Source organism: Lemur catta, chromosome 8 (assembly GCF_020740605.2).
Source record: "Lemur catta isolate mLemCat1 chromosome 8, mLemCat1.pri, whole genome shotgun sequence".
Lineage (NCBI taxonomy): Eukaryota > Metazoa > Chordata > Mammalia > Primates > Lemuridae > Lemur > Lemur catta.
Window position 1 is genome coordinate 576541 of NC_059135.1, and position 25215 is coordinate 601755.

General features: G+C 49.9%; 1 protein-coding gene across 1 annotated transcript in view; it reads left to right on the forward strand.

Moving 5' to 3' along the window:
- Positions 1-25215, forward strand: part of THAP4 (THAP domain containing 4) — a 44110-nt gene that overhangs the window by 8710 nt on the left and 10185 nt on the right. The window contains exons 3-5 of the mRNA XM_045559526.1: positions 19471-19630; positions 21274-21383; positions 22201-22304. Coding sequence (XP_045415482.1) covers positions 19471-19630; positions 21274-21383; positions 22201-22304 — 374 coding nt within the window. The remainder of the gene's footprint in view (positions 1-19470; positions 19631-21273; positions 21384-22200; positions 22305-25215) is intronic.

The window sequence follows — 25215 nt, forward strand, 5'->3', positions numbered from 1 at the left end:
CGGGCTGGACTCCAGAGCAGCCTGGGGAGGGTGGGGAGAAGCGGACCCCGCCCACTCCCCTGGGAGCTGCCCGGCTCCCCCTACCGTGCAAGGCCCAGGGCTGGGAAGGTGCAGGAATTGTGGGCGCTGGGTTCTGGGAGGGAGAAGGAGGCCCCTCCACCTGTGGTCGTGGTCTGTGACGTGTCCTCAGATGGCTGCTTTCTCTGTGGTTCTCAGTGCTAATACGGATTTGTTCTCTGCTGAAGGAATCTTTGGGTCATTTCTTAGGGATGTATGTGGAAAGCGGTATGCACAGGTTTATTCAGTCCATTATCTCTAGCCAACCCCTTTATTTTTGTACAAGGTCCCCAGAGTGAAGGAGCGGGGCCAGTGGTCTTCAGAGGTTAGTCCAAGGTGACCTCCCGAAGCAGCTGCCAGGTGGTGTTCTCATGGGGGGCGGGCACTCTTCCCCCCAAGCCCTCTCTGACTCTGGGCATTACCACGTCTTCAAACCACGGACAGGCTGGGCGCAGTGGCTCAGGCCTGTGGTCCCAGCTCCTCGGGAGGCTAGGGCAGGAGGATCACCGAGCACAGGAGTTCAGCTGCAGTGAGCTATGACCCTGGCTCTAAGAAGACCCTCCCCCAAAGGAGGAGAGTTCCTTGAGGATACACTGTTTGCGTTTCTGTGACCCATGAGGGGACATTTGTGTGTGTTCATTGTTTAGCTCCTTCCTGCCAGTGCCGTTGCGCATCTTGCTTGCTGATTGGGAACGCTCTTGATAAAACGAGGGTGCTCATGGCTATTAAAGATGATTCAGCCATTTGACTTGCTTCAAAAATCTGGGTTTTTTTTTTTTCATTCCTTGATAGATTCATTATCTACATACAATTTTTCAGTTAATCTGGATTTTAAAATTTTTGTGAAAAATCTTGAATATATACAAATTAAACAGGGTAGTATAATAAACCCCCATACCATCCTTTGCTTCAACACTTACCGATATTCCGACATTCTTGTTTTGTCTCTACTTCTGCCTACTCCCCAACTTCTGCTGATTGTTTTTTTAATTAATAGATTTTTGGGATAGTTTTAGATTTATAGAAAAATTTAGCAGATGTTACAGAGAATTTCCGTGGTGTTAGGACAGGACAGGGGGTCCCTTTGTCCCGTCACTGCCCGGCCCTGTTTCCCCTGTAATTAACATCTTGTTAGTGTGGTATATTTGTCATGTTATTACTAATAAAGTCCACAGCGTACGTTAAGGTTCGTTGTGTTCTGCGTTGTGTGGGTTCCGACAAATGCATGCCGTCAGGTACCCCACACTGTAGTTTCATGGCCCTGAAAGTCCCCTGTCCTCCACCCACCCATCCCTTCCCCCACACCTGCAGCCCACCACAACCACTGACCACCTTACTGTCTCTGTAGTTCTGCCGTTTCTAGAATACCACGTACTTAGAGTGCGTGGCCATTGTGGGACATAACGTTGTAGCCCTCTCAGACAGACGGGCTCCTTTCGCCTAGCACTGTGCGTTTAAGCTTCCTCCGCGTCTTTCATGGTTTGGTAGGCGTTTCGTTTTATCACTGAATAGTATTCCATTGTGTGGAGGTACTATGCTTTGTTTATCCGTTCACCTATTGAAGGAGGTCTTGTTGCTTCCAGGTTTTGGTGAGGATGAGTGAAGCTGCTATCAAGACTGGCATGCTGGTTTTTGTGTGGAGATTAGTTTTCAGATCCACTGGGCAAATACCTAGAAGTGGGATTCCAGAATCGTGTGATAAGAGTGTGTTTAGCTTTGTGAGAAGCGGCTGGGCTGCCCTGCAAAGTGTCTGTCCTGCTCTGTGTCATCACCAGCCGTCAGTGGAGCCCCTGCTGCCCCCTCCCTTCAGCATCTGGTAGCCTCAGGATTTTGGATTTTAGCCGGACCAATGGGTGTGTAGAGGTATCTCGTTACTGTTTTAATTTGCAGTGCTCTGATGACATATGCTGTTGGACATCTTTTTATAAATGCTTATTTGCTGTCCGTATATGTTTTACTGAGCTGTATACTGTTCAGATCTTTGGCCTGTTTTTTAATGGGGTTGTTTGTTTTCTTATTGTTGAGTTTTAAGAGTTCTTTGTATATTTTGAATACAAGTCATTTATCGGATATGTGTTTTGCAAATATTTTCTCCCAGTCTGTGGCTTGTCTATTTATTCTTTTAATAGTATCTTTGGCAGGGCAGAAGTTTTCAAGTTTGATAAAGTTCAACTTATCTATTTTTTCTTACATGGATCATGCTTTTGGTGTTACATCTAAAACTCATTGCCAAATCCAAGATCACTTAGATTTTCTCCTGTGTTTCTTCTAGGAGTTTTATAGTTTTGTGGGGGTTTTTTTTGTTTTGAGACAGAGTCTCGCTTTGTTGCCCGGGCTAGAGTGCAGTGGCGTCAGCCTAGCTCACAGCAACCTCAAACTCCTGAGCTCAAACGATCCACCCGCCTTGGCCTTCCAGAGTGTTAGGATTACAGGCGTGAGCCACTGGGCCCGGCCAGTATAGTTTTGTGTTTTACATTCAGGTCTGTGATACATTTTGAGTTAATTTTTGGGAAAGGTGTAAAGTCTGTCTAGATTCCTTTTTTTCTCCATAAGGTCATCCAGTTGTTCCAGCACTGTTTGTTGATTGGACTGTTCTTTCTCCACCGAATTGGTTTTGCTCCTTTGTCAAAAGTTGGTTGTGTGGGTTTATTTCTGCGTCCTTCTCTGTCCACGGGTCTGCGCTTCATTGGCAGCACGTGCCGCACTGGGCCTCATGGCAGGACTCTTTGGGGCAGCCCTCCAGCTGTGTTTGCAGGGTGGTGTTGGCAATTAGGGGCCTTTTTGCCTTTCCGAATACACTTTAGTGTAGTGTGTGAAGATCTGCAAAGTAGCCTACTGGGATTTTGATTGGGATTGTGTTGAAGCTACAGGTAAAGTTGGGAAGAACTGACGTCTTAACAATATTGAGTCTTCCAGTCATGGAATTGTTTCCACATGTATAGATCTTTTGTTCTTTCGAGTTTTGACTTTTTTCTCAAAACTTAAACGTATTTTATATATATATTTTGTTAGATTTATACCTAAATATTCCCTTTTTGGTACAAGTATAAATGTTACCGGGGTTTTAACTTCAAATTCCAATTGTTTATTGTTAGTATATATAGGACAGCAAATGCCTTTTGTATGTTAACCTTGTATCCTGCAACCTTGCTGTAGTAGCTTTTTAGTTCTGGGAGGGCTTTTTTTGTGGCTTTTCTGAGATTTTAGTCATGTTATCTGGGAACAAAGGCAGTTCTATTTTTTCGTTCTCAGTCTGTATACTTTTTATTTATTTATTTTTTCTTTTTCTTCTGTTGCATCAGCTAGGACTTCCGGGACGGTGTGGAACAGGAGTAGGGAGAGGCGGCATCCTCACCTCGTTCCTGATCTTAGAGCAAGCTTCCGGTGCCTCACCGTTAATTATTATGACACTGTGATGTAATAAGAAACATGTAGTTGGGTTTGCCCTGGTTCCTGGCGTGGAGCTCATAAAACCCTTAGACTTTCCTGAGTGAGAGGAGCGAGGGGAGCATCTTGTTCGTAGGAAGCCCCTGGCAGCCACACCTGCCTTTGTGCCGAGGCGACTCCTGGAGGATGGGGCGGGTCCCCCAGGAACCAGCCTTGTGCTGGGGGGACTGAAAGCCCCACCCCTGACCTGAGGGAGGAGAGAGGGCTGCAGATTGGGTTCAGTCACTAATGGCCAGTGGGTTAGCAGATCTTGCCAGTATAATGAAGCCTCTGTAAAAACCCAAAAGGAAGAGGTTCAGAGAGCTTCAGTTGGGGAACACGTGGAAGTCCCTGGGGCTGGGCTGGACAGGGCGTGGAGGCTCCGCCCCTCCCCCGGGCCTTGCTGGGGGCTTCTCTTCCGTCTGGCTGTTCCTCAGTTGTGTGCTTTACCATCAGCAGGTGACAGTACAGACACCTTCTCTGGGTTCTGTGAACGTCACAGCAAGTTACATGAACCCGAGGAGGGGTCACGAGAGCCGCCGGTTTGCAGCTGAGTGTGATGAAAGTTGTGGGTATCCTGGGGGGTCGCTGCCTGGGGTGGGCGTCTGGTGTGGGGGCCGCTCTGCTGGGCCTGAGCCCTCAACTTCTGGGGGCTCCCCCAGCTCCCGGCAGTTGGTGTCAGTGAGTCAGTCAAACGGTGGGACAGCGAGGTGGTGTCCGTCCGCTGAGAACTGGCTTGTGTGGGGAAACCTCACACATTTGGTGTCTGAAGTGACAGAGTAGAAGGAAAAACGGTGTTTTCCTTCGTAGGTGTTATGTCAGCTGCAGGTTTTACATGTTCTTTACCAAGCTGAAGAAGGTCCCTCTGTTCCCAGTTGCATGAATGGATATTGGAATTTATCAAATGCTTTTTCTTTGCCTGTTGGTGATTTATGCTCATGCGATTTGCCTGTTGACGTGATGGATTATGTTACTTGATTTTAGAAGGCTGAGCCAGCCTTGCATACCTGCGATAAATCCCACTTGGTCATGGTGTGTAATTCTTGTTATGCGTTTTTTTTTTTTTTTTTTGCTTTTTAAAATAAATATAGTTGATACTGTAATGTATATAAACCTCTCACTTCGTATATCCAGAACACTATAAAAGTTGCCATTTTAGTTTCCAAATACAAAAAGCCCACAAAATTATCCTATGGTCAACAAAAGAATTTTGTCTTAAATATGAGTTTCATAACAAAAATGATTTTTTCCCTGCAAAGAAGAGAGACCAACAGAAACTTTTGTGAAAATACAGTTTGATTTTTTTTTTTTTTATTTTTGGCAAACTGCAGTTTGGATTTTATTTTATTTTACATTTTTATTGATTTTTTGTGACAGAGTCTCGCTCTGTTGCCCAGGTTAGAGTGCCGTGGGGTCAGCCTAGCTCACAGCAACTTCAAACTCCTGGGCTCAAGCAATCCTCCTGCCTCAGCCTCCCGAGTAGCTGGGACTACAGGCATGTGCCACCATGCCTGGCTAATTTTCCTCTTTTTAGTAGAGACAGGATCTTGCTCTTGCTCAGGCTGGTCTGGAACTCCTGACTTCAAGCGATCCTCCCACCTCAGCCTCCCAAGAGTGCTTGAATTTTATTTTTTTATCAGAATTTTATTTAATTTTTAATGCATATTTTGATTCAATCTGCTAACATTTTATTAAGGATTTTGCATCTGTGTTCATGAAAGACATAGGCCTATAGTTTTCCTTTCCTGTAATGTTTTTATTTGGTTTTGGCATTAGGGTAATACCGGACTCACAATGCCTTAGGAAGGATTTCCCGTGCTAATATTTTCTGGAAGAGATTGTAGAAATTGGTATCATTTCTTTCTTGAACACTTGGTAAAATTCACCAGTGAAGCCATCTGGGCTGGGTGCTTTCTGTTTTGGAAGGCATTAATTATTCAGTTTCTTTAGTAGATACTGTGACATAAGAAATGATAGACAGACAGATAGAATGAGTCTCTGCTTCAGATTCTGGCACAGAGCTCGTAAGACCCGTGTAATCTCCTGAGTGATGGGGTGCTAGAAGCGTCTTTTGTTCTGAAATCTGGTCTTTGACTTGGTTCCTGACACACAGCTCGTGATCTCGGGGACTTTTCTGGGTGATAGGAGCATCTTTTGTTCTTGGGGGCCCCTGGGTGGGGCTGCTCTCCAGAAGGACCACGCCGGGCCTAGAAGTGTAGAACCCACCCCAACCCTACATCCTCTGGGAGGGGCAGAAGGGCTGGAGGTTGAGCTAATTAATAATTGATCGTGCCTGCGTAAAAGTCCCTGATGGGTGGGGCTCAGGCGGCGTCCAAGCTGGCGAGCACATCCACGTGCCAGTGCTGGGGACTTTCTCTGTCGTTTTCTGCTTTCAGTTTCTCTGGTTTCCGATCTAGTTTTTGTTTCTTTTGCTTTGTTTTGCCATACTTGCTCTTCTTTCTCTGTTTTCCTAAGGTCAAACCTTAGATTATTGACTTCAGATCTTTCTTCTTTCCCAATATTCAATGCTATAAATTTCCTTCTAAACATTGCTTTTTGCGGCATCCCATAAATTTTGATAAGTTATGTTTTCATTTTCATTGAGTTCAAATATTTAAAAATTTCTATTAAGACTTCTTTGGCCCACATGTTATTTATTTGCTTGTTTGTTTGAGACAGGGTCTTGCTCTGTCACCCAGGCTAGAGTGCAGTCGTGTGGTCACAGCTCCCTGTAGCCTGGACCTCCTGGGCTCAAGCGATACTCCTGCCTCAACCTCCCAAGTAGCTGGGACTACAGGTGTGAGCCACCACACCCGGTGAATTTTTTAAAAATTTTTTTAGAAATGGGGTTTCATAATGTTGCCCAGGCTGGTCACAAACTCCTGGCCTCTCAAAGTGCTGGGATTTGAGGCATGAGCCACTGCACCCAGCCTCCATATGTTTAGAAGTGTGTTGTTTAATCTCCAAATATTTTGGAATTGTTCAGCTATCTTGATGTTACTGATTTCTAGTTCAAGTCCATTGTGGTCCAAGAGCATACTTTGTATGATTTCTATTCCCTTAGATTTGTTAAGGCGTGTTTTATGGCCCTGAGTGTGGTCTCAGTGAATGTGTGTTCTGTCGGATGAAATGGTCCAGACATGTCCATTTTGTCCTTGGTTGGTGCTGTGGAGTCAGCTGTGTCCTCACTGCTTTTCGCCTGCTGCTGTCTCGGTTTCTGACGGAGGGTGTTAAAGTCTCAGCTGTAATAGTGGGTCCATCATCTGTTGCTGCTGGCAGTTCTGTCAGTTTTGTCTCGTGCAGTCTGATGCTCTGTTGTTAGGCACGCCCACCTTAGGGATCCCATGTCTTCTTGGAGAACTGATGCCTTCATCGGTATGTAGTGCCCCTCTTCATCCTTGATAATGTTTCTTATCGTGGTATCTATTAATACTTCATCTGAAACTATTCTAGCTTTCTTTTTTTTTTTTTTTTTTTTGAGACAGAGTCTTACTCTCTTGCCCTGGCTAGAGTGCCGTGGCGTCAGCCTGGCTCACAGCAACCTCACACTCCTGGGCTCAAGTGATCCTCCTGCCTCAGCCTTCCGAGTAGCTGGGACTCCAGGCATGTGCCACCATTCCCAGCTAATTTTTCTATATATATTTTTAGCTGTCGTATAATTTCTTTCTATGTTTAGTAGAGACGGGGTCTTGCTCTTGCTCAGGCTGGTCTCAAACTCCTGAGCTCAAACGATCCGCCCGCCTCGGCCTCCCAGAGTGCTAGGATTACAGGTGTGAGCCACCGCACCCGGCACTTTCTTTTGATTAGTATTAACATGGTATGTCTTTCTCTATCCCCTTACTTGTACTCTGTTTATATTTAAAGTGTGTTTCTTATAGACAACATATAGTTGGGTCTTTTTTCTTAATCTATTCTGACAGTCTATCTTTTAATTGGTATACTTAGACCGTTCACATTTAAAGTGATTATTGATATTGCTGGATTAATGTCAGCCATGTTTGTAACTGCTTTCTATTCTTTGATTCTTTTTTTTTTCCCCCCTGCTATCTCTGATTTTAACTGAGCAGTGTATTTTTCAAATTTTTAAATTTATTTATTTATTTATTTATTTATTTATTTTTTTAGAGATGGGGTCTTGCTACATTGCCCAGGCTAGACTTGAACTCCTGGGCTCAAGTGATCCTCCTGCCTCAGCCTCCCAAGCAGCTGGGATTACAGGTGCATGATACCACACCTGGATTAACTGGGCATTTTATATGATTCGTTTTCTCTCCTCTCTTAGCATATCAATTATACTTTTTTTTAAAACTTTGTTAGTGGTTGTCCTGAAGTTTGCACTGTGCGTTTCCAACTAATCATTCATGTTCAAACACTATACTGCTTCGTGGGTAGTACCAGCACCTTCCAACAGTATTCACAGTTCCTGTCTCCCGTCTCTCACGAAATGGCAGTCATTGATTTCACTGACACATATACTATAATCACAGTTACTATTATTAATTTAAACAAATAGTTTCTTTTAGGTCAGTTAAAATGAGAAAAAAGGAAAGACTGTATTTTACCTTCACTTATTCCTCTTGGATGCCCTTCCTTTTTCGTGGATAGTCATGTCTCTGGCCTGTGTCACATTCCGTCTCCCTGAAGAACTGCTTTTAGTATTTCTTGCAGGGAAGGTCTACTGGCAAGGAATTCCCTCAATCTTACTTGAGAAAGTTTTTACTTCCCTTTTGCATTTAAAGGATAGTTTCACCGGATATAGAATTCTACTCTTAATGTTTTTTTTTTTTTTTGCTTGCACAGTTTCTGACAAGAAGTCTGCTGTAATTTTTATCCTTGTTGCTCTACATGTAAGAACTTTTCCCTCTGGCTTCATTCAACATTCTTTTTTGTCTTTGCTTTTCTACCACTTGAATATGATATGCCCATGTACATTCTTTGCTGTTTATCCTGTTTGATGTTCTTGGACCTTCCTGGATCTGTGGTTTGTTGTCTGACACTGATGTTGGACAGTTCTCAGCTATTTTTTTTTTTTTTTTTTTTGAGACAGAGTCTCACTCTGTTGCCCGGCCTAGAGTGCCGTGGCGTCAGCCTAGCTCACAGCAGCCTCAAACTCTTGGGTTCAAGCAATCCTCCTGCCTCAGCCTCTCAAGTAGCTGGGACTACAGGCATGCACTACCATGCCCAGCTAGTTTTTTGTATATATTTTTAGTTGTCCAGCTAATTTCTTTCTATTTTGTTTAGTAGATACGGGGTCTCACTCTTGCTCAGGCTGGTCTTGAACTCCTGACCTCGAGCGATCCTCCTGCCTCGGCCTCCCAGAGTGTTAGGATTATAGGCCTGAGCCACCACGCCTGGCCTCAGCTATTGTTATTTTAAGTATTACCTCTCTTTCTGATCTTCCCGTTGTGCATATGTAACACTTTGGTAATTGTTCCACAGTTCTCTGATAGTCTGATTTTGGATTTGGGGGTTTTTATTTAATCTTTTTTTCTTTTTTTTCTTTCTGCATTTCAGTTTGGGAAGCTTCTATTGTCATATCTGCCAGCTCACTGGTTCTTTCCTCAACATGTCTGTTGTACTGATAAGCCATCAGAGGTTCTTCGTTTCCGTTCCAGTGTTCTGATTGGTGGCGTTTCCCTTTGACTCTTGCATCCATTTCTCCTCTTACGTTGCCCATCTGCTCTTGCAAGTCTGCTTTTCCATGACAGCCCTTGGCATGTTCACCACAGTTGTTTTAAATTCCCAGTGTCTGAGAATTCCCAAATCTCTGGCATATTGGGTCTGGTTCTGATTTTTGTTCTGTCTCTTGACACGGTGTTTTTGTGCCTTTAGCACAGCCTGTAATTTTTTTGTTGAAAGGTGGACATGACACATCAGATATAGTCATATGTCACATAACTACATTTCAGTCACCTGAGGCACATATGCCATAGTGATCCTATGGGATTATAATGGAGCTGAAAAATCTCTAATGTCACCTAGTGACATTGTGGCCATCGTAACTCAATCACTTTTTAAAAAATCAATTTAGTGTAGTCCAAGTGTACAGTGTTTATAAAGCCGACAGCCATGTGCAGCAACATTCTGGGCCAGCCACTCACTAACTCGCCCAGAGCAACTGTGAGTCCTGCAGGCTCCATTCGTGGAAGGTGGCCTGTGCAGATGTGACATGTGTTATCTTTTATACAGTATTTTGACTGTGCTTTTTCTACTTTTAGATGTGTTTAGATACATAAATACTTACCATTGTGTTACTGTGGCCTACGGCAGCGGTCCCCAACCTTTTTGGCACCAGGGACTGGTTTCATGGAAGACAGTTTTTCCACGGACCAGGGCTGGGGTTGGGGGGGCCCTGCAAATACAGATGAAGCTTTGCCCGCCACTCACCTCCTGTGGTGCGGCCCCACACGGACTGGCCCATGGCCTGGGGGTTGGGGACCACAGGCTGATGGTAGCATTCAAGATGGTACAGTAAGGTGCTGTGCGGGTTTGTAGCTGAGGAGCGATAGGCTATCCCACATAGCCCAGGGTGGGGTGGGCTGGACCATGTAGGTTTGTGCACGTGCACCCTGACGTGCACACAACAGAGAAACCACCCGAGGACCCACTGCTCATACTGTACCCCCGTTGTTAGGTGTCACATGACTGTAATAGAAGCCAATGTAAATCGGCCTTTCCTGTGAGGTCTCGCCTGAATCTGGCTAGCGGTCACGCTGTGTTTGATCTCTGCAGTAGCTAAAGGTGCCGGGGCTTCCCATTGTCGAGGGTCTTTGTTTTTGTCTCCCCTGTTCTTTGAGTTTCTGTAAGAACACCTTCCACTGCCTGGGGTCTTGTCCACTGCCGTGCACGTTGTTACGCTGGAGCCCTGTAGTGTGGGGGGGGTGGTCCGTATCTTACAGTTCTTCTTCTTATTACTTTAGAGACAGACGTTCGCTCTGTCACCCAGGCTGGAGTACAGTGGTGCAGTCATAGCTCATTGCACCCTTGAACTCCTGGGCCCAAGAGCTCTTCGTACCTCAGCCTCCCCGGGTAGCTGGGGAGGACTCCAGGTGCACCATTACCATGCCCAGCTAACTTTTTTTTTAAATTTAATAGATGTCAGCCTTTTTGTGGCCTGTGACCTGAGCTGTGACCTGTGACCTTCACAGGCCTTTCTTCCCTTCTTTTCCCCACTGTGGGTGAGACAGGAAGGGGGTGAAGAGGGGAAACACCCTCCCCAGGTGCGATGAGTCCCTGGTGAGGTCTGTTAGTGCAGAGCAGCCTTTATCTTGGAGGATGCCTGGGCCCGTTTCACAGGGTCGCCTTCCTCTCCCTTGCCAGAGACGTGAGGTTTCTCCCTGGCTTTTCATGCTGAGAACCTGATGGAGTTCCTAGAGGTAAAACTCATGGAAATGTGGGGGCCCCAGGAGGTTCTCACGCTTGCCACCCTTAGCCTCCAGCACTTACTCCACATCAGGAGGTCCCACCCGTTGACATCTCCTGCAGCTGCTGCTCCAGGTAAGCAAGTGGAGGTGATTCTCTCGGTGGTGGGGGTGTCTGTGACCTCACTCCTCTGGTGCATCCAAGAAAAGTTGTTGATTTTCAGTTCGTTCACTGTTTTTCTTGTAAAGATGGGAGTTATGACTTCTAAGCTCTTTACATTGCAGAGTTGAAACTGGAAGCTTCCTCCTGCGGGGAGTTAGCTATGCTCCCAGCAAAAATCGGGTCCCTTTGGCAGGGGTCATTGAAAGGGATAAGGAAATAATAGAAATAGGAAATAGAGAATATAGAAATAAAAGAAGACACAGAGACGAAAATATAGTTTATAAAGATGGGGGAGTCAGGGGGACCTCCAACATTCCCGTGAGCTGTGAGGCCGGTAGTGAGGTGCCGCATCAGTATTTATTGTTACAGCCATTGGTTGCCAGTGGTAACAGATTTACATAATAACAGGTAGTTCGTTTAGGTTTAAAGTCTCCAAAAAAGGTTCTAGAGATCCCTTAGTTTATCTACATGAGCAAATGGTTACAAAATCTTTCTAAAATAAACTTTTAAGTCCTAAGATAAAATTATCACTTAGCAGAAAGGCTAAACAGAAATATAGTGGCTCTATATTTCTTTATCTATTTTTTTGTTGATTGAGACAAATGGTCAGGAGTGAAGCAGGAACTGTCCCTTAGGCCGATTGTTTCTAGCCGCAGGTGTGTGCGGGTCGGGCACTCTTTGATCACTTCTCAACATGTGACCTCATGCCGAGCCTCTGTCCTACAAGGAGCCTTCAGGTCGGAGAAGCGTGGCCATAGAAGTCGCTGCTGATCGGTGAGATGCCCGAGATGCCCTCCTGAGGCGATGCAGCTTTTGATCTGTGAAGTAAGAGGTTCACATAGTCCTTCAGGGCAAAGCCCTGCAAAACTCCTGAAACCTTTTATGTCTCTTATTACAGGCGAACATCCTCCCTGCCCCCGTGCTATCAGTGCTAATACTTCTTCAATTTAGACTTTTAGATTAACTAGGTAATCAAATGTCGCACCTGGAAATAATTATTTGGACCCCCCCCCTTATGTCTTTTTTATTTTATAAATATTTGCTCTAATTTTTCTCCACCATTTCCGGTTTCCCTGTGTGTGATTTTGTGTATGTGTGCACCTTTTTCCATTTCATGGTTGATAAATTGAGGGCCTTGATATCGTATTAAAAGAACAGTCCCCTCCCCGCCCTGCCAGTGGGGCCCAAACGCATCCCCGTGTGCCAGGATAGCCCCTCCTGGGACAGCCAGGTCGGGCAGCCTCACCTCTCTTACACCCTGATGTACTGGGCTGCACGTGTCATGTTTCTGTGTGTCCATGGCAGGGACACTGTTGTCACTGACACAGAGTGCTGTGAGAGGGGGAGGCAGTAGGAAGGATTCCGTCCCTTGGTCCCGGTGAGTGTATCGCTGTTTTCCTGTCACCGGGTTCCCGGGCAGTTTGCCAGGACCCGACAGTCTCTCAGCCTCCACTGTTAAAGCCAGAGAGATGGTGGCCGGCACTGTGGGAGACAGAACGGTGCACACAGGGTTCCAGAGGGACCGGTCCGGAGACAGTCAGCTTCTATGATGCATCTGGCCCAGCGTGTTTTTCCCGTTTAATGAGTTGCGGTTGGTGGAACAGCAGCGGGTCTCAGTCCTTGCCAACCTCCCTGGCCTGCCCCTCGTTCATGAAATTCGACTTGATCTCCAAAGCCCCTTCCAGCTCTAAAATTCTGTGTTCTCCGGGGCTCCCTTTGTCTTCCACTGTATTCTGAGAAATGGTCTTTATCGGGGCACTACAGCTCCCAGAATGCACTCTAATTTAGCATGCACTTCCTGCAAAGCATTAACAGCCAGGTACAAACATTTCCCGCCAACTGGCAGAAAGCAACCTTGAGGAACCTTGTGCCTGTGTCTGGAGTTTAGAAAACTTAGGGATGGGTAAGCCTACTTTTAATGTCTCGGCCAAAAAATGAAAATTTAAGTTTCTTGTAGAAAATTTAAATTTTTGGTTTTGCATTTTGGTTGAGAGTTTAAAAGAGAAATCAGGAAAAACTGTATAGAAAAGCCGGTCTGATTTATTTAAAGAGGTTGAAAGTGGCAAATAGGCCAGATCCTTTGTTAATTACACTTTTTGCTTCGTTTTACATTTAGTTTTCTTTTTCCAGTGAAATGTCATTTACATAGGGTAAAAAATACACAAATTTTGAGAATATAGTTTGGGGAATTTTAACATATATCTAGTTTCAGTCCAATCTGATGCTTGGATTCTAGAATTACCTGATTGGTGGTCCTGCGCTCCCCTCCCTGCCGCGCTCAGGGAAGCAGGAGCCTCGTGGCCGGGACCGGGGACCGGGGACCGAGGACCGAGGGGCAGGGAGGTGCCCGGCCAGGGCAGGGGCCAGGAGGGGGCGGGCCCCAGCCTGCTGTCCTTGTTCACGTTAAAACTCATTGTGATGAAGAGCAAATGGCAGCGAGCCTGGAGGACTGCAGAACCTGCAGCGTTTCTCCGTGGAGTGGGACCTGCCCTGCAGTCGGGTCTCCCACGGCGCGGCGGCTCCGTCGTAACCCGGGCAACGGGAACAGCGTCCGTGCGCATGCGCGCAGTCAGTGGCGGGCGCCTGCCTTCCCAGCCGTGCTGCGTTCTCTGCTCGCAGCTGCTGCTTCTGAAGAGGCATCTGGAACTGTCTGGTGTTTTTAAAGAAGCGCTGCTTCTCCTGTCGCTTTGCCGAGCGTGGCGTGGTCTGTGTGTGGGGAGCCCGGCGGACGTGAGCGCCGCGCGGCCGCCGTCGCTGTTGCTGTTGCTTTTGCTGTCCCGAGGACGCGGGGACTTCCTGGGACGGGCGCGCTGTGCGAGCCGTTCGCGAGCCCGTTCGTTCGCGAGTCCGTAAGCGAGCCCGTTTGCGAGTCCGTTCGCGAGTCGGTTCGCGAGCCCGTTCGCGAGCCCGTTCGTTCGCGAGTCCGTAAGCGAGCCCGTTTGCGAGTCCGTTCGCGAGTCGGTTCGCGAGTCCGTAAGCGAGCCCGTTCGTTCGCGAGCCCGTTCGCGAGCCCGTTTGCGAGTCCGTTCGCGAGTCGGTTCGCGAGTCCGTTCGCGAGTCGGTTCGCGAGCCCGTTCGCGATCCCGTTCGCGAGTCGGTTTGCGAGCCCACGTGTGGCTGAGGGAGCTTTAGCGAGCCGTGCGGACAGCACTGCACTCCAAGAGTGAGACCCTGTCTCAAAAAAGAAAAAAGTAAAAAGAAACAAGTGAAATTAATTTCAATAGTGTATTTTATTTAACCGAATATTATCTAAAACGTCAGTTTAACGTGTAATCACCAATAACTTGAACTTACTGAGGGAGGGTCGTTTTTTTGGACTGAATTGTTGGTACCCGGCGTGTGTCTTACACTCACAGCCCATCTCAGCGGACGCTGAGCACGTTGCCGATGCGCACGTGTTGTCACCGTGGCCTGCACGTGCCCCAGGCAGGCGTGGCCGGCTGTGAATTCCTTGCACCACGACCGCGTTCCTACCGTGCGTGCGAGGGCTCCGGCCCTTTTTAGCCCGGTTTCCGTTTATCTGTGTTCCGCCCTCCCTGCCCCGGCGACCCACGTCCCGGATTTTTTCCCTTTTACTTCTTTCCTGACTTCTGCCAGCTCCTGTTTCACCTTCTCCTGTTTTCTCGCCCTGTCTTTCCTGAGTTCTTGCATTTCTAGCTAGTGGTCTGTCTTCGCAGAGGCGATTGCCCCGTTCTGTGCTCAGAGCGTGTAGGAAATGTCTGGTCACCATTTTACTGCTTCCCTGGCATCATTTTGCTCTCTGTTTGCAGGATTTTCTGCACTTTTCCACACTGTTACCCCCTGTCGAGGTCTCTGAGCTGGGCAGTGTCCTGCAGGCAGGTGGGGCAGCACACGGGGGTCGCGGCAGGTCCCGCATGGGGGGGGGACTGTTTGCGGGTCCCGTGCCACCACCTGGCCATTTTCCTCTTCCTGGCGGCTGTGGGGTGTCTTGGGCCAGCTGTTTGCAGGAGCTGCCTGTGGTGGAGGAGGGACCAGGGAGCCTCCCAGGACTTGGGATCCAGGGCCCCCCTTCTGGCTCCCACTCTAGCTGTCGTGAACAGGGGGCTGCTCGCCGTCGCGAAGGACCTGCCCGCACCAGCTGTCCTGGCCTGGCCGGTCCCTGAGCTCCCCTCCCTGCCCTTCAGCGAAGTTCTGACTGTCCCCGCCGCTTCCACAGCCCTCGTGTGCGTCTCAGTGGCTGTGGATTATATCTGCGACCTATTTTCCCTAAAAATCGAGTTCAGGGAAAAGTTTTTTTTTTTCGTTATCTTTTTTTTTTTTTTTTTTTAATTCCTGGACGAGAAGGAGATGACACTGACCTGGCGGTGTTCCCTCCGAGGTTCTGAAGGGAGGAAGGGCGGATCCGGACACTGGGGAGCCTCCTCTGCAGTCCCTGGCTCGGCCCTGCTGTGAGAGGTGGGAGGGCAGGACGGGCCCAGCAGGCGCTCACCCGCTCAGCCGCGGTGGTCTGGGGGGTGGTGTCCCCACCACTGCGTTTGTTTGAGGAGAGCTTTTTGTCATGGGTCGCGCCAGTGAGCGCCAGGGCACGGGGGGCAGGAGGGCGAGTGGGGGTCCTGAGGAGGAGGTGAGCTCTGAGCACCCCCCGGCGTCCTGGGGTCTCCGTGGCAGTTGCGTGACTCCCACCCTAGGGAGCGGGCTTGGCCCATTCCTGGGGCGCTGCTCGGCCTTGGTAAAAGGACAAAACTAGCTAAGAAAACTTAGGAGGAGGAACGGCACTGGCTTTGGCACTGCACACATGTGAACAGGACTGATTTTTTATGTGACTGTCTAGCAATTTTGAAAGGACGTTAGCCGCAGAAGAGACGGACGTTGTCAGGAAGGACCAGCGTTGTCCGAGCAGATGGAGAGCGGGCAGGACGCTCCACACGCCGCTCTCTCCCCTGGGCCCTGAGATGCGGAGACTGAGCTCCGTGCGTGGCCGCTCCCCGCCCTGGCCGCTGCGTGTCGCACTGGCAGGGCGTCGGGATGCTGCGAGCTCTTCTGAGTCCTCCCGGGGGCCCCTGCAGAGCGAGGCCCCCGTGATGTCCACACTGAGGGGCATGGCAGGTCACGACTCTGAGTAGAGCACAGGTTGGGTTCTGCACCCTTGGGACTGCACCCAGGCAGACCAAGCCCCATCCGCACCCCTGCACCCAGGGTGCCGAGCTGGCCAGGCTTGTGCCACCCCCACCCTTTAACTGCATCCCCCCCCCCAGGCCGGGGCTGGCTCCTGAGAACAACACCTGCCCCTGTGCCCAGGGTCCCACTTCAGTGCAGGTGGGTCATGAACTTGGCTGTGCACGGTGGGTGGGCACCAGGCTCCAGCCCGGCAAAGCACCGGGGCGCGGTGACAGGGTCTCTGACACTCACCTTGCTGTGTGCTCCACACGTTCAGGCTGGAAAACCTGAGGTTTGCAAACAATGTTCCTTTTCAGTGTAAAGCGTAATAAAGTCTGCCAAACTAAAAAGATTCTTTAAGGCCATAGCTGTCTGAAAAATAATGATTTCTGTTTATTCTGAAAATCACAGGACTTGGGCCATCTCAGGGTGACTGACTTTTTTTTTTTTTTTTTTAATTTTTTTTTTAATTTCAGCATATTACGGGGGTACAAATGTTTCGGTTACATATATTGCCTTTGCCCCACCTGAGTTAGACCTTCAAGCATGTCCATCCCCCAGATGGTGCACACGGCTCCCGTTAGGTGTGAATATACCCACCCCCTCCTCCCCTCTCCCATCTGCCCGACACATGATGAATGTGATGACTATATGTGCACTTAAATGTTGATCAGTTAAAACCAATTGGATGGTGAGTCCATGTGGTGCTTGTGTTTCCATTCTTGTGATACTTCACTTGGTAGAATGGGCTCCAGCTCCATCCAGGGTAATACAAGAGGTGCTAGATCACCATTGTTGTGGCTGAGAAGAACTCCATGGTATACGTATACCACATTTTATTAATCCATTCGGGTATTGATGGGCACTTGGGTTGTTTCCACATCTTTGCAAGTGTGAATTGTGCTGCTATAAACATTCGAGTGCAGACGTCTTCAGGCCTCCCAAGCTCTTGCTCTCAGTCTGCCTCATCTCTGCCCCAGGTCGATGCCAGCTCGTCTTCTCAGCAGCTCAGGCCAAAATCCTCAGAGTCCTCTCTGTCTCGCGTCCCATGTCCAAACCATCAGAAATGCAGTTGTCTCTGCCGCCAGATAGGTCCAGACTAGGTCCTTCCCGCTGCCCCTGCCGCTGCCCTGACTTGTTTTGCAGTTGCCCTCTCTGGCTTTGTGCAGTCGCACCTGCTCGGCCTCCCGCCCCGACCTCTGCAGGACCTGTGTCTGTTCACAGCCAAGGCCAGAGCCCTTTTCCGGGCCGTGAGGGAGGCTCTCCCAGCTCTCCCTCCCCCGCCTGCCCTGGCCCCCTGCCACACTTCTGCCTGGTTTGCTCTCCAGACCAGCTGCAGGGCCCCAGCCCTCCCTGGTCTCAGCCACCTCTCCAGGAGGCCGTCCTTGTCCCCTTAACGTACATTCTCAAAGTGTCCTGAACCCCATTTCCCTTCCTGGCTAATCTCCAATGTACCCTAAATCCCTCATCGTTTACTGATTTCCTTGCGTGTCATCTGTCTTCCCGTGCCAGAGGTGTGCCCAACGGGTGGGCAGCAGCGTTTATCTGCCCTGTCGGCTACTGGCTGCCCCCTTCTCCCGGGAGAGCATCCGGCACGTGGAATGAATTGATGCAACCCTCCTAGATAACAAGTAGCACATGAAGGCTATAATCAGCAGAGTTCGACACTTTGCATTCTGAAGCTTTTATTCTTTATCTCCATCAAACATTATGACTAAAGTCCTGAATTTAGAGTTCTCTTAGTATCTGATTAGGAAAGTTCAGTCAAAGTCCCAATGTTCCCATCCTCTCTTCTGACTTCTCACAGGGAGCTCGATAAGGGAACACTGACAGGTGTGGGCCAGGCTGGAGGAGGAGTGGACCTTCACCCGCCTCCTGCCTCAGGCTGCCTGTTTCTGCCCTGCGCAGCCCGGCAGGCACAGGGGCCAATTCCTGGGCCTCCACCCACTGCCCTCACGTGGGCCCTGACTCCGCTGGGCCAGGCCGTGTGCGTGGGCCTCATCAGCATGGTATTCCCCAGACTTGGTCTTCTCCACCTCTGGGCCCTTTGCCTGCCTTTCCTCCTGGATGTTCTTTTCCCAGACTGCCAGGATTGCGTGGTTTCAGAGGCTGAGATGGTTCTAGGAGCTCCTGTGCCCCTCGGTATGTCTTTTCTTCACGCCAGGCTGGAGGAGACGTTTGCAGTCCTGATCTGGAAGCAGGTCTCTGCTTTTACAGTGTGGGTTTGCTACGTAAAGCATACCACTTAGGGCTGGGCACCGTGGCTCCTGCCTGTAATCCCAGCACTTTGGGAGACTGAGGTGGGAAGATCATTGGAGACCAGCCTGAGCAAGAGCGAGACCCGTCTCTACAAAAAATAGAAAAATTAGCCTGGCGTGGGGGTGGCACCTGCTGTCTCAGCTACTCAGGAGGCTGAGGCAGGAGGATGACTTGAGCCCAGGAGTTGGAAGCTGCAGTGAGCTACAGTCCCTCCACTGCACCCCAGCCCAGGTGACAAAGCAAGACTCCAACAAAAAACAATAAGTACGGCTCAGTAGGTTAGGCTCGTGCACAGGCAGCTGACATGTGCTTCTGTCCACTTCTGCTTTTCCTTAGTGTCGCTTTTATTCTTTTGATTAAAGTGCCTAGACTTGAGGTATCAGAAGGTGTGTGGGAAGCAGGTCGTGGCCAGGAGAGTTTCGACCGCCTTTTCCCTGACCTTGAGGGCGCCATGCGGTGGGGCTTTCCCACGGTCCCACCCGGCGGCTCCTTCTCCAGAACGTGGATAAAGCAGCACCCGCGTGCTGCTGGCGTGAGGGTCGAGTGAGCTAATCCTGAACCCCCCTTGGGAGCACCCCAGGCCTGCGCTGTCGTCCTCCACACTCGGCGGGAGGAGAGAGCCGGGCTGGCGGGTGACCGTCTCCAGGGGCCACTGGACCCTGCACAGGCTGCCGCGCCTGCCTGGTCCCTGCTCCCAGGCATGTCCGCCCACCGCGTGTGCCGCCCACACTTCACCTGCTGGAAGACGGAAGACCCTCTGTCCCCGTTTCATTTTCTCCCTCTGGCTCCTTATGGTCGTCGCCGAGTCCCCACACCAGGGCACTGACGTGCTATGTGCGCTGCTCCCAGGCCTTGCTGGGGGCCAGGACCTCCTGGCTCTCTGCAGGAACTGCGGAGGCTTCCGGAGATGGACCTTGCAGTGTGACACTCACTGGTGCTTGGCCGTTTTCTGCCCCTCTCCGCTGGTCCCCCAGGCTTACCTGTCACCACCGAAAGCATGCTGTGGTGCGGGCCGTGCGTTTCCACGCAAAGCTCAGTGAGGCCCGTTGGGAGGAGGCCGCTGACTGTCTCGTCCTTTGTCCTCAGAGCCTCCCAAGATGAACCCGGTGGTGGAGCCGCTGTCCTGGATGCTGGGCACCTGGCTGTCGGACCCGCCGGGAGCCGGAACCTTCCCGACACTGCAGCCCTTCCGGTACCTGGAGGAGGTGCACATCTCCCACGTGGGCCAGCCCATGCTGAACTTCTCGTGAGTCCTCGTCCCCACCCCCAGGTCTCTGGAAATAATTCTGGACTGATCAATGACCAGTGCCAGGTGGGAAGGTGCAAAGGAACTTGTGGATCTGTTTCAGAAGGGCACCCTCTTCCTTGCCTGAGCCTGGCCACTGAGACACAGTTGGTGACAGTGGGACCATCTGTGTCACGCAGGTGCCCCTGGGGGGCTGAGGGGGTGGGTTCTGTTTTTGGAGATGTTAGGCTGACCACAGAGTACAGCTTTGTTAATCCAAGCATAAAAACAAGTGTATGTGCTTAATTCCTGATGAAAATTAATCACCCTAATATCCTGAAAATAAGAGAGCATGGCTTTCTTTTACACTTACCCTGAGCTATTTGAGGTCTTAAGGAAGCCACTAGTGCTGTGGCTCTCAGATCCTTCGCATAGGACGGAGCAAGCGTCCTCAGAGTCCCCCTGTCCCCCCACCACCCCAACGCGGTGGGGAGACGGTGCTGCTGTTACGGTGACAGCAGCATGGGGTCTCTGAAGTGGAGGGGCCACCCGGGACGGGGGATGTGCTGGGATAGCTTTATTTTTTAATGACACATTTTAAAAGTTTAAACAGTAAAGGATATAAAATAAAAAGCAAAACTCTTCCTTCCCCTGTCCCCAGTGTTCAATTTTATGTTAACAATCTTCCTAAATTGACATGGCACTATTTGTTTAATGCCTAGCAGTTTCAGAAAGACGTAGAACATCTCATTCTTTTTAAAAGTATTATCTCTTACCTTTTTGTATCATTCTTGACTGAATGGATGAGGGCAAAGTAATATCTCTGCACATAAACCGAAAGGTAGACACTGTGGACAGAGCCAAATAGCCCAGAGCAGTATAAAGCCGTCTTGTTAAAACCATGGATTATGACCCATTAGAGGATCAGAAAGTCAATTTTGTGACTCACGTTAAAAGAAAAATTAAAGGATAGAGTAGAAAAGATGTCTTGATAAATGTGATGGTGTATGTGTTTGCATGTATACTAGATTGTGATACGGAGTTCCTTTCTTTTTCGGGGTCGGAAGGCGAGCATGTGCCACTTATACAAGGTATAGCCCAGCACTAACCTACTGGAATTTTATCTCTGAGAATGGTAGGCATAGATTCCCTGTGGCAATGCAGAATACCAGTGAGATGATAAGTGAGTTAGTCTTTAAGTTGTGGGTTTGTGCTGTCAGTTCAAGACAGGTATCTCTTACTTACCTTCGTGAATCTGCACTAGCGACCCAGGCTGATAAGAAATTATACCCTAATAACTCAGTACCTGCTCTGTTTGTTAGCACATGCATTAACTGAACTCTTACCAAGAATACAGCTCAAGAGGAAAGTCGTGTTAGAGTGGGATTTTGCTGTAATTGTCTCTAGTGTTTGTGGAGTGCTTAGGACCGGGGGAAAGGGTATAACCCGAGATTATTCAGGACAAGTTTCTGTCTTCAAGAGCTGATGGTCAGCTCTTGGGGGGACAGACACTGCCACATGAGTAGGCAAGTGTGAGGGTCTGGCAGGCGGAAGCTCCAGGCCTCAAGCACAGGGTGGACGGTCCTGGCCCAGCTGGGCACCTGCCCCTCGCAGTCACGTCGTTGGGCAGGTGCCCTGGCCCCACGTCCCTGCTTCCCGCCCAGGTTCAACTCCTTCCACCCGGACACGCGCAAACCCATGCACAGGGAGTGTGGCTTCATCCGCCTCGAGCCTGACACCAACAAGGTGGCCTTCGTCAGCGCCCAGAACACAGGTGAGGCCTGGAGTGTGTGGGGGCAGGGGAGCAGCGGCAGGGAGGAGCCTTCTGCACCCTAAGTAGGTCGGCTTGGGTGACCTCCCAGGTGTGTCCCTCATCGTGCCATGTGCTGGTCAGCTCAGTGGGGATGCTGGGGACCGACCCTATGGCACCTCCGAGAGTGGGGAGGCCTGTCTGTGCCCTGCAGGTGCCGCTGGGCGGGCCGTGGGTCAGTTTGCCCTGCATGGGGTGGTTCTGAAGTGGTCATCAGCCATGTTCATTAGAAATGGCTCAGAAACAGCCTGTGACCTTGGCCCTGCCCCCTCACCCAAACGGGCCTTGCTTCCTGGATGTCCACCCCGCCTTGTCTTCGGTGGGGCTGGGGCTTCTGCTGGGCTCCTCCCAGGGGTGGGGTTTCAGGTGAGGCTCCTCCCTGGGGCGTGGTTTCAGGTGAGGCTGCTCCCGGGGGTGGGGCTTCGTGTGAGGCTCCTGGGGGTGGGGCTTCAGGTGAGGCTCCTCCCAGGGGTGTGGCTTCAGGTGAGGCTCCTCCCTGGGGCGTGGTTTCAGGTGAGGCTCCTCCCCAGGCAGACTCCCCACGCTGATGGTGGGGTGGGAGGGCGGGGGTCCAGGGCAGCTGTGCAGAGGGTCCCCTTCCATAGAGCACCTGTCCCCGTGTTGTGGGGACAGCTGCGTCTCCCCTCGTGTCCACAAGACGACACAGGTGGGAAGGGTCATCGTAGCCCGGGCTGCTGCGGAGTTCAGGTCTCCTGCGCACACGTGTGCGGGACAGCTGGTGTGCGGGACAGGTGCTGAGGTGAGCTCATCCTCCCTGCAGGCATCGTGGAAGTGGAGGAGGGCGAGGTGAACGGGCAGGAGCTGTGCATCGCGTCCCACTCCATCGCCAGGATCTCCTTCGCCAAGGAGCCCCACGTGGAGCAGGTGAGCCCCCCGCCCCGCCATCGCTCCCAGTGCCGTTTTGTGGCCAGTGCGGTGGTCTTCCCTGACGGGCTCTCGCCTCCCCTCCTCGTCCTGGAGTCCTGTCTGTCTTCCCTGTCTCTAGCTTGTCCCTTCTCACACCATCGGGGGTGCCTGTGCCGTGATTTAGTTACTTGTTCCTTGGCTGGGGGCAGTTGGTTAGGTTGTTTTCAGGTGGGATGATTTTCACAAACATCCTTTACAGTTGCGTCATGCACTTATGCAAATATATCCATGTCTATCACGTGAATTTCTCACAGCTAAATTGCTGGATCATAGGGTAGGTACAATGTAAATTTTGATAGATGCTGTTATGTTGCAGTTCTGGTCCCACTAGATATGGCAGGAGAGCAGCTGGTTCCCCGCTCCTTTATCTACATGCTGTATTTTCAGACTTTCTGATCTTCTCAAATCTGATACATAAAAGACAGTTTCTTGTTCATGTTTTGACTCTAGTTTAGGGGTGAGGGACTCATTCCGTGCCCAGTGGCCATTTGTCCTCCTTATTCTGTGCACTTGACATTCAGTCTGTGCCTGTTTTTCTGTGGGTTGTCACTTCATTATGGATTTGTAGGAGCTTTTTATGTGCTGTGGGTTTATCTGTTGTCTGCTGCCTTGTAACAGGCATGTCCCGGGTCTGCGGCCTGGGCGTGACGTGGGCGTGGCGTGGGCGTGATGTGCTCGGCCCAGCGCATGCTGAGCGTCTCTGTAGTGGCCGCTAGAGCGTTTCCTTTACAGCGTCCGGACTTGGGTTCTTGCTCAGGAAGGAGTTTTCTGATGATAAAAATAGTCTTCCACTTTCCTGTACTCTCACAGCTTTCGTTTGCACATTCGGACCTTCAGTCTCTCTCGGATTTGTTTCTTGGCTGAGGCAGTGCGCAGTTCTGGCTGTTCCCAGGTAATAGGTTCCACCGACCCCAGAGGTCTGGATGTCACCTGTCCACGTAAATGTAGGGTCGGTTTTTATTTCCGTCTGCTTGTCCACTTCCTCACCAGCAACACAGTTTCAACTGTCACAGCTTTACGTTTTAGTATCTGGAGGAAAGTTCCCCATACTTTTACTTACTCCAGATTTTCTTGGTTACTCTTAAGCATTTTCTTTCTTTCTTTTTTTTTGGAGCCAGAGTCTCGCTCTGTTGCCTGGGCTACAGTACAGTGACATCATCACAGCTCACTGCAACCTCTACCTCCTGGGCTCCAGTGATCCTCCTGCCTCAGCCTCCCAGAGTGCTGGGACTACAGCATTTTCTCTTCTGAATGAGCTTCTGAAGGCCCATACAATTTACGTCAGGTCTCCACTGAACACCTGAATGAGATTTGGGAAGAACTGACATCTTCCCATTGGTAGCAACACACAGCAGCACAGCGGTGTCCTGCAGTGATTGCAGGTCTCACTCTGTGTGTTTCAGTAAAGCTTTTTTGTATAATTTTAATCATACAAGTCTTGCACGCTTCATGTTAGGGTAAACAGTGCTTTAGTTTTTGTTGTTATGTAAATAGAATGTTTTTTCCATTTCATCTTCAACTGATTACTGATAATTGTGGGGAAAGTTAGGATTTCTGTGTGTTTGTGTTAAGCTGGGCCACTCTGGCAGCTTGGGTACCTCTCTGATGGGATCTCGGCCTGGCACGGACAGAGCAGCGAGGGTGAGCGCTGGCTGCACCCTCATCCCCGACTCCAGTGGGAATAGTTCTGTTTCGTCACGTACGAGATGCTTGCTGTAGGTTCCTCACTGTAGATGAGAGTTTTTCAGTTAAGAAGATTCAGCTTCTTGGTGTACCAGGAATTGTGTTCAGAAGTGGGTTTTGAATTTCGTCAAATGCTTTTGCAGCATCTTTGAGAGGAATCTGTGGTTTTTCCACTTGAAGCTGTTAATGTAGTAAATTACATTAGTATCTTCTCAATGTTGGGTTATGTTTGTTTTTTAAAAGTCAATTTAGGCCGGGCGCGGTGGCTCACGCCTGTAATCCTAGCACTCTGGGAGGCCGAGGCGGGAGGATCGCTCGAGGTCAGGAGTTCGAGACCAGCCTGAGCAAGAGCGAGACTCCGTCTCTACTAAAAATAGAAAGAAATGATCTGGACAGCTAAAAAAATATATAGAGAGGAAAAAAATTAGCTGGGCATGGTGGCGCATGCCTATAGTCCCAGCTACTCAGGAGGCTGAGGGAGAAGGATCGTCTGAGCCTAAGAGTTTGAGGTTGCTGTGAGCTTGATGCCATGGCACTCTAGTCCGGGCAACAGAGCAAGACTTTGTCTCAAAAAAATAAATAAATAAAACAATAAGTCAATTTAGTGCAGCCTCAGTACACAGTGTCTGTGAAGTCTGCAGCAGTGCATGGTCTCGTCCTAGGGCTTCACTTTACTCACCGCTCCCTCACCCCCCAGAGCAGCTTCAGTCCAGCAAGCTCTGTGCATGGCATGTGCCTGTACAGGTGTAACTTTGTTTTGTTTTGTCTTGTTTTTCTGAGACAGAGTCTCTCTGTGTTTCCCCACTGGACTGCAGTGGTGTCTTCATCACTCACTGCAGCTTTGAACTCCTGCCTCAGCCTCCTGAGCAGCTGGGACTACAGGTGCCACCACCATGCTAGCTAATTTTTCTGTTTTTAGTAGAGACGGGTCTCGCTCTTGCTCAGGCTGGTCTCGAACTCCTGGGCTCAAGCGATCCTCCCACCTCAGCCTCCCAGAGTGCTGGGATTACAGGCCTGAGCCGCTGTGCCCAGCCAACATTTTTTTACCTTTTAGACCATATTTTGACTGTACCTTTTCTGTGTTTAGATACGTTTAGATACACAGGTATTTTGCGTTGTGCAACAGCTGCCCACAGTGTGCAGTACGGTAGCGGGTTGTAGGGGTGCAGCCCGGGTGTGCAGCAGG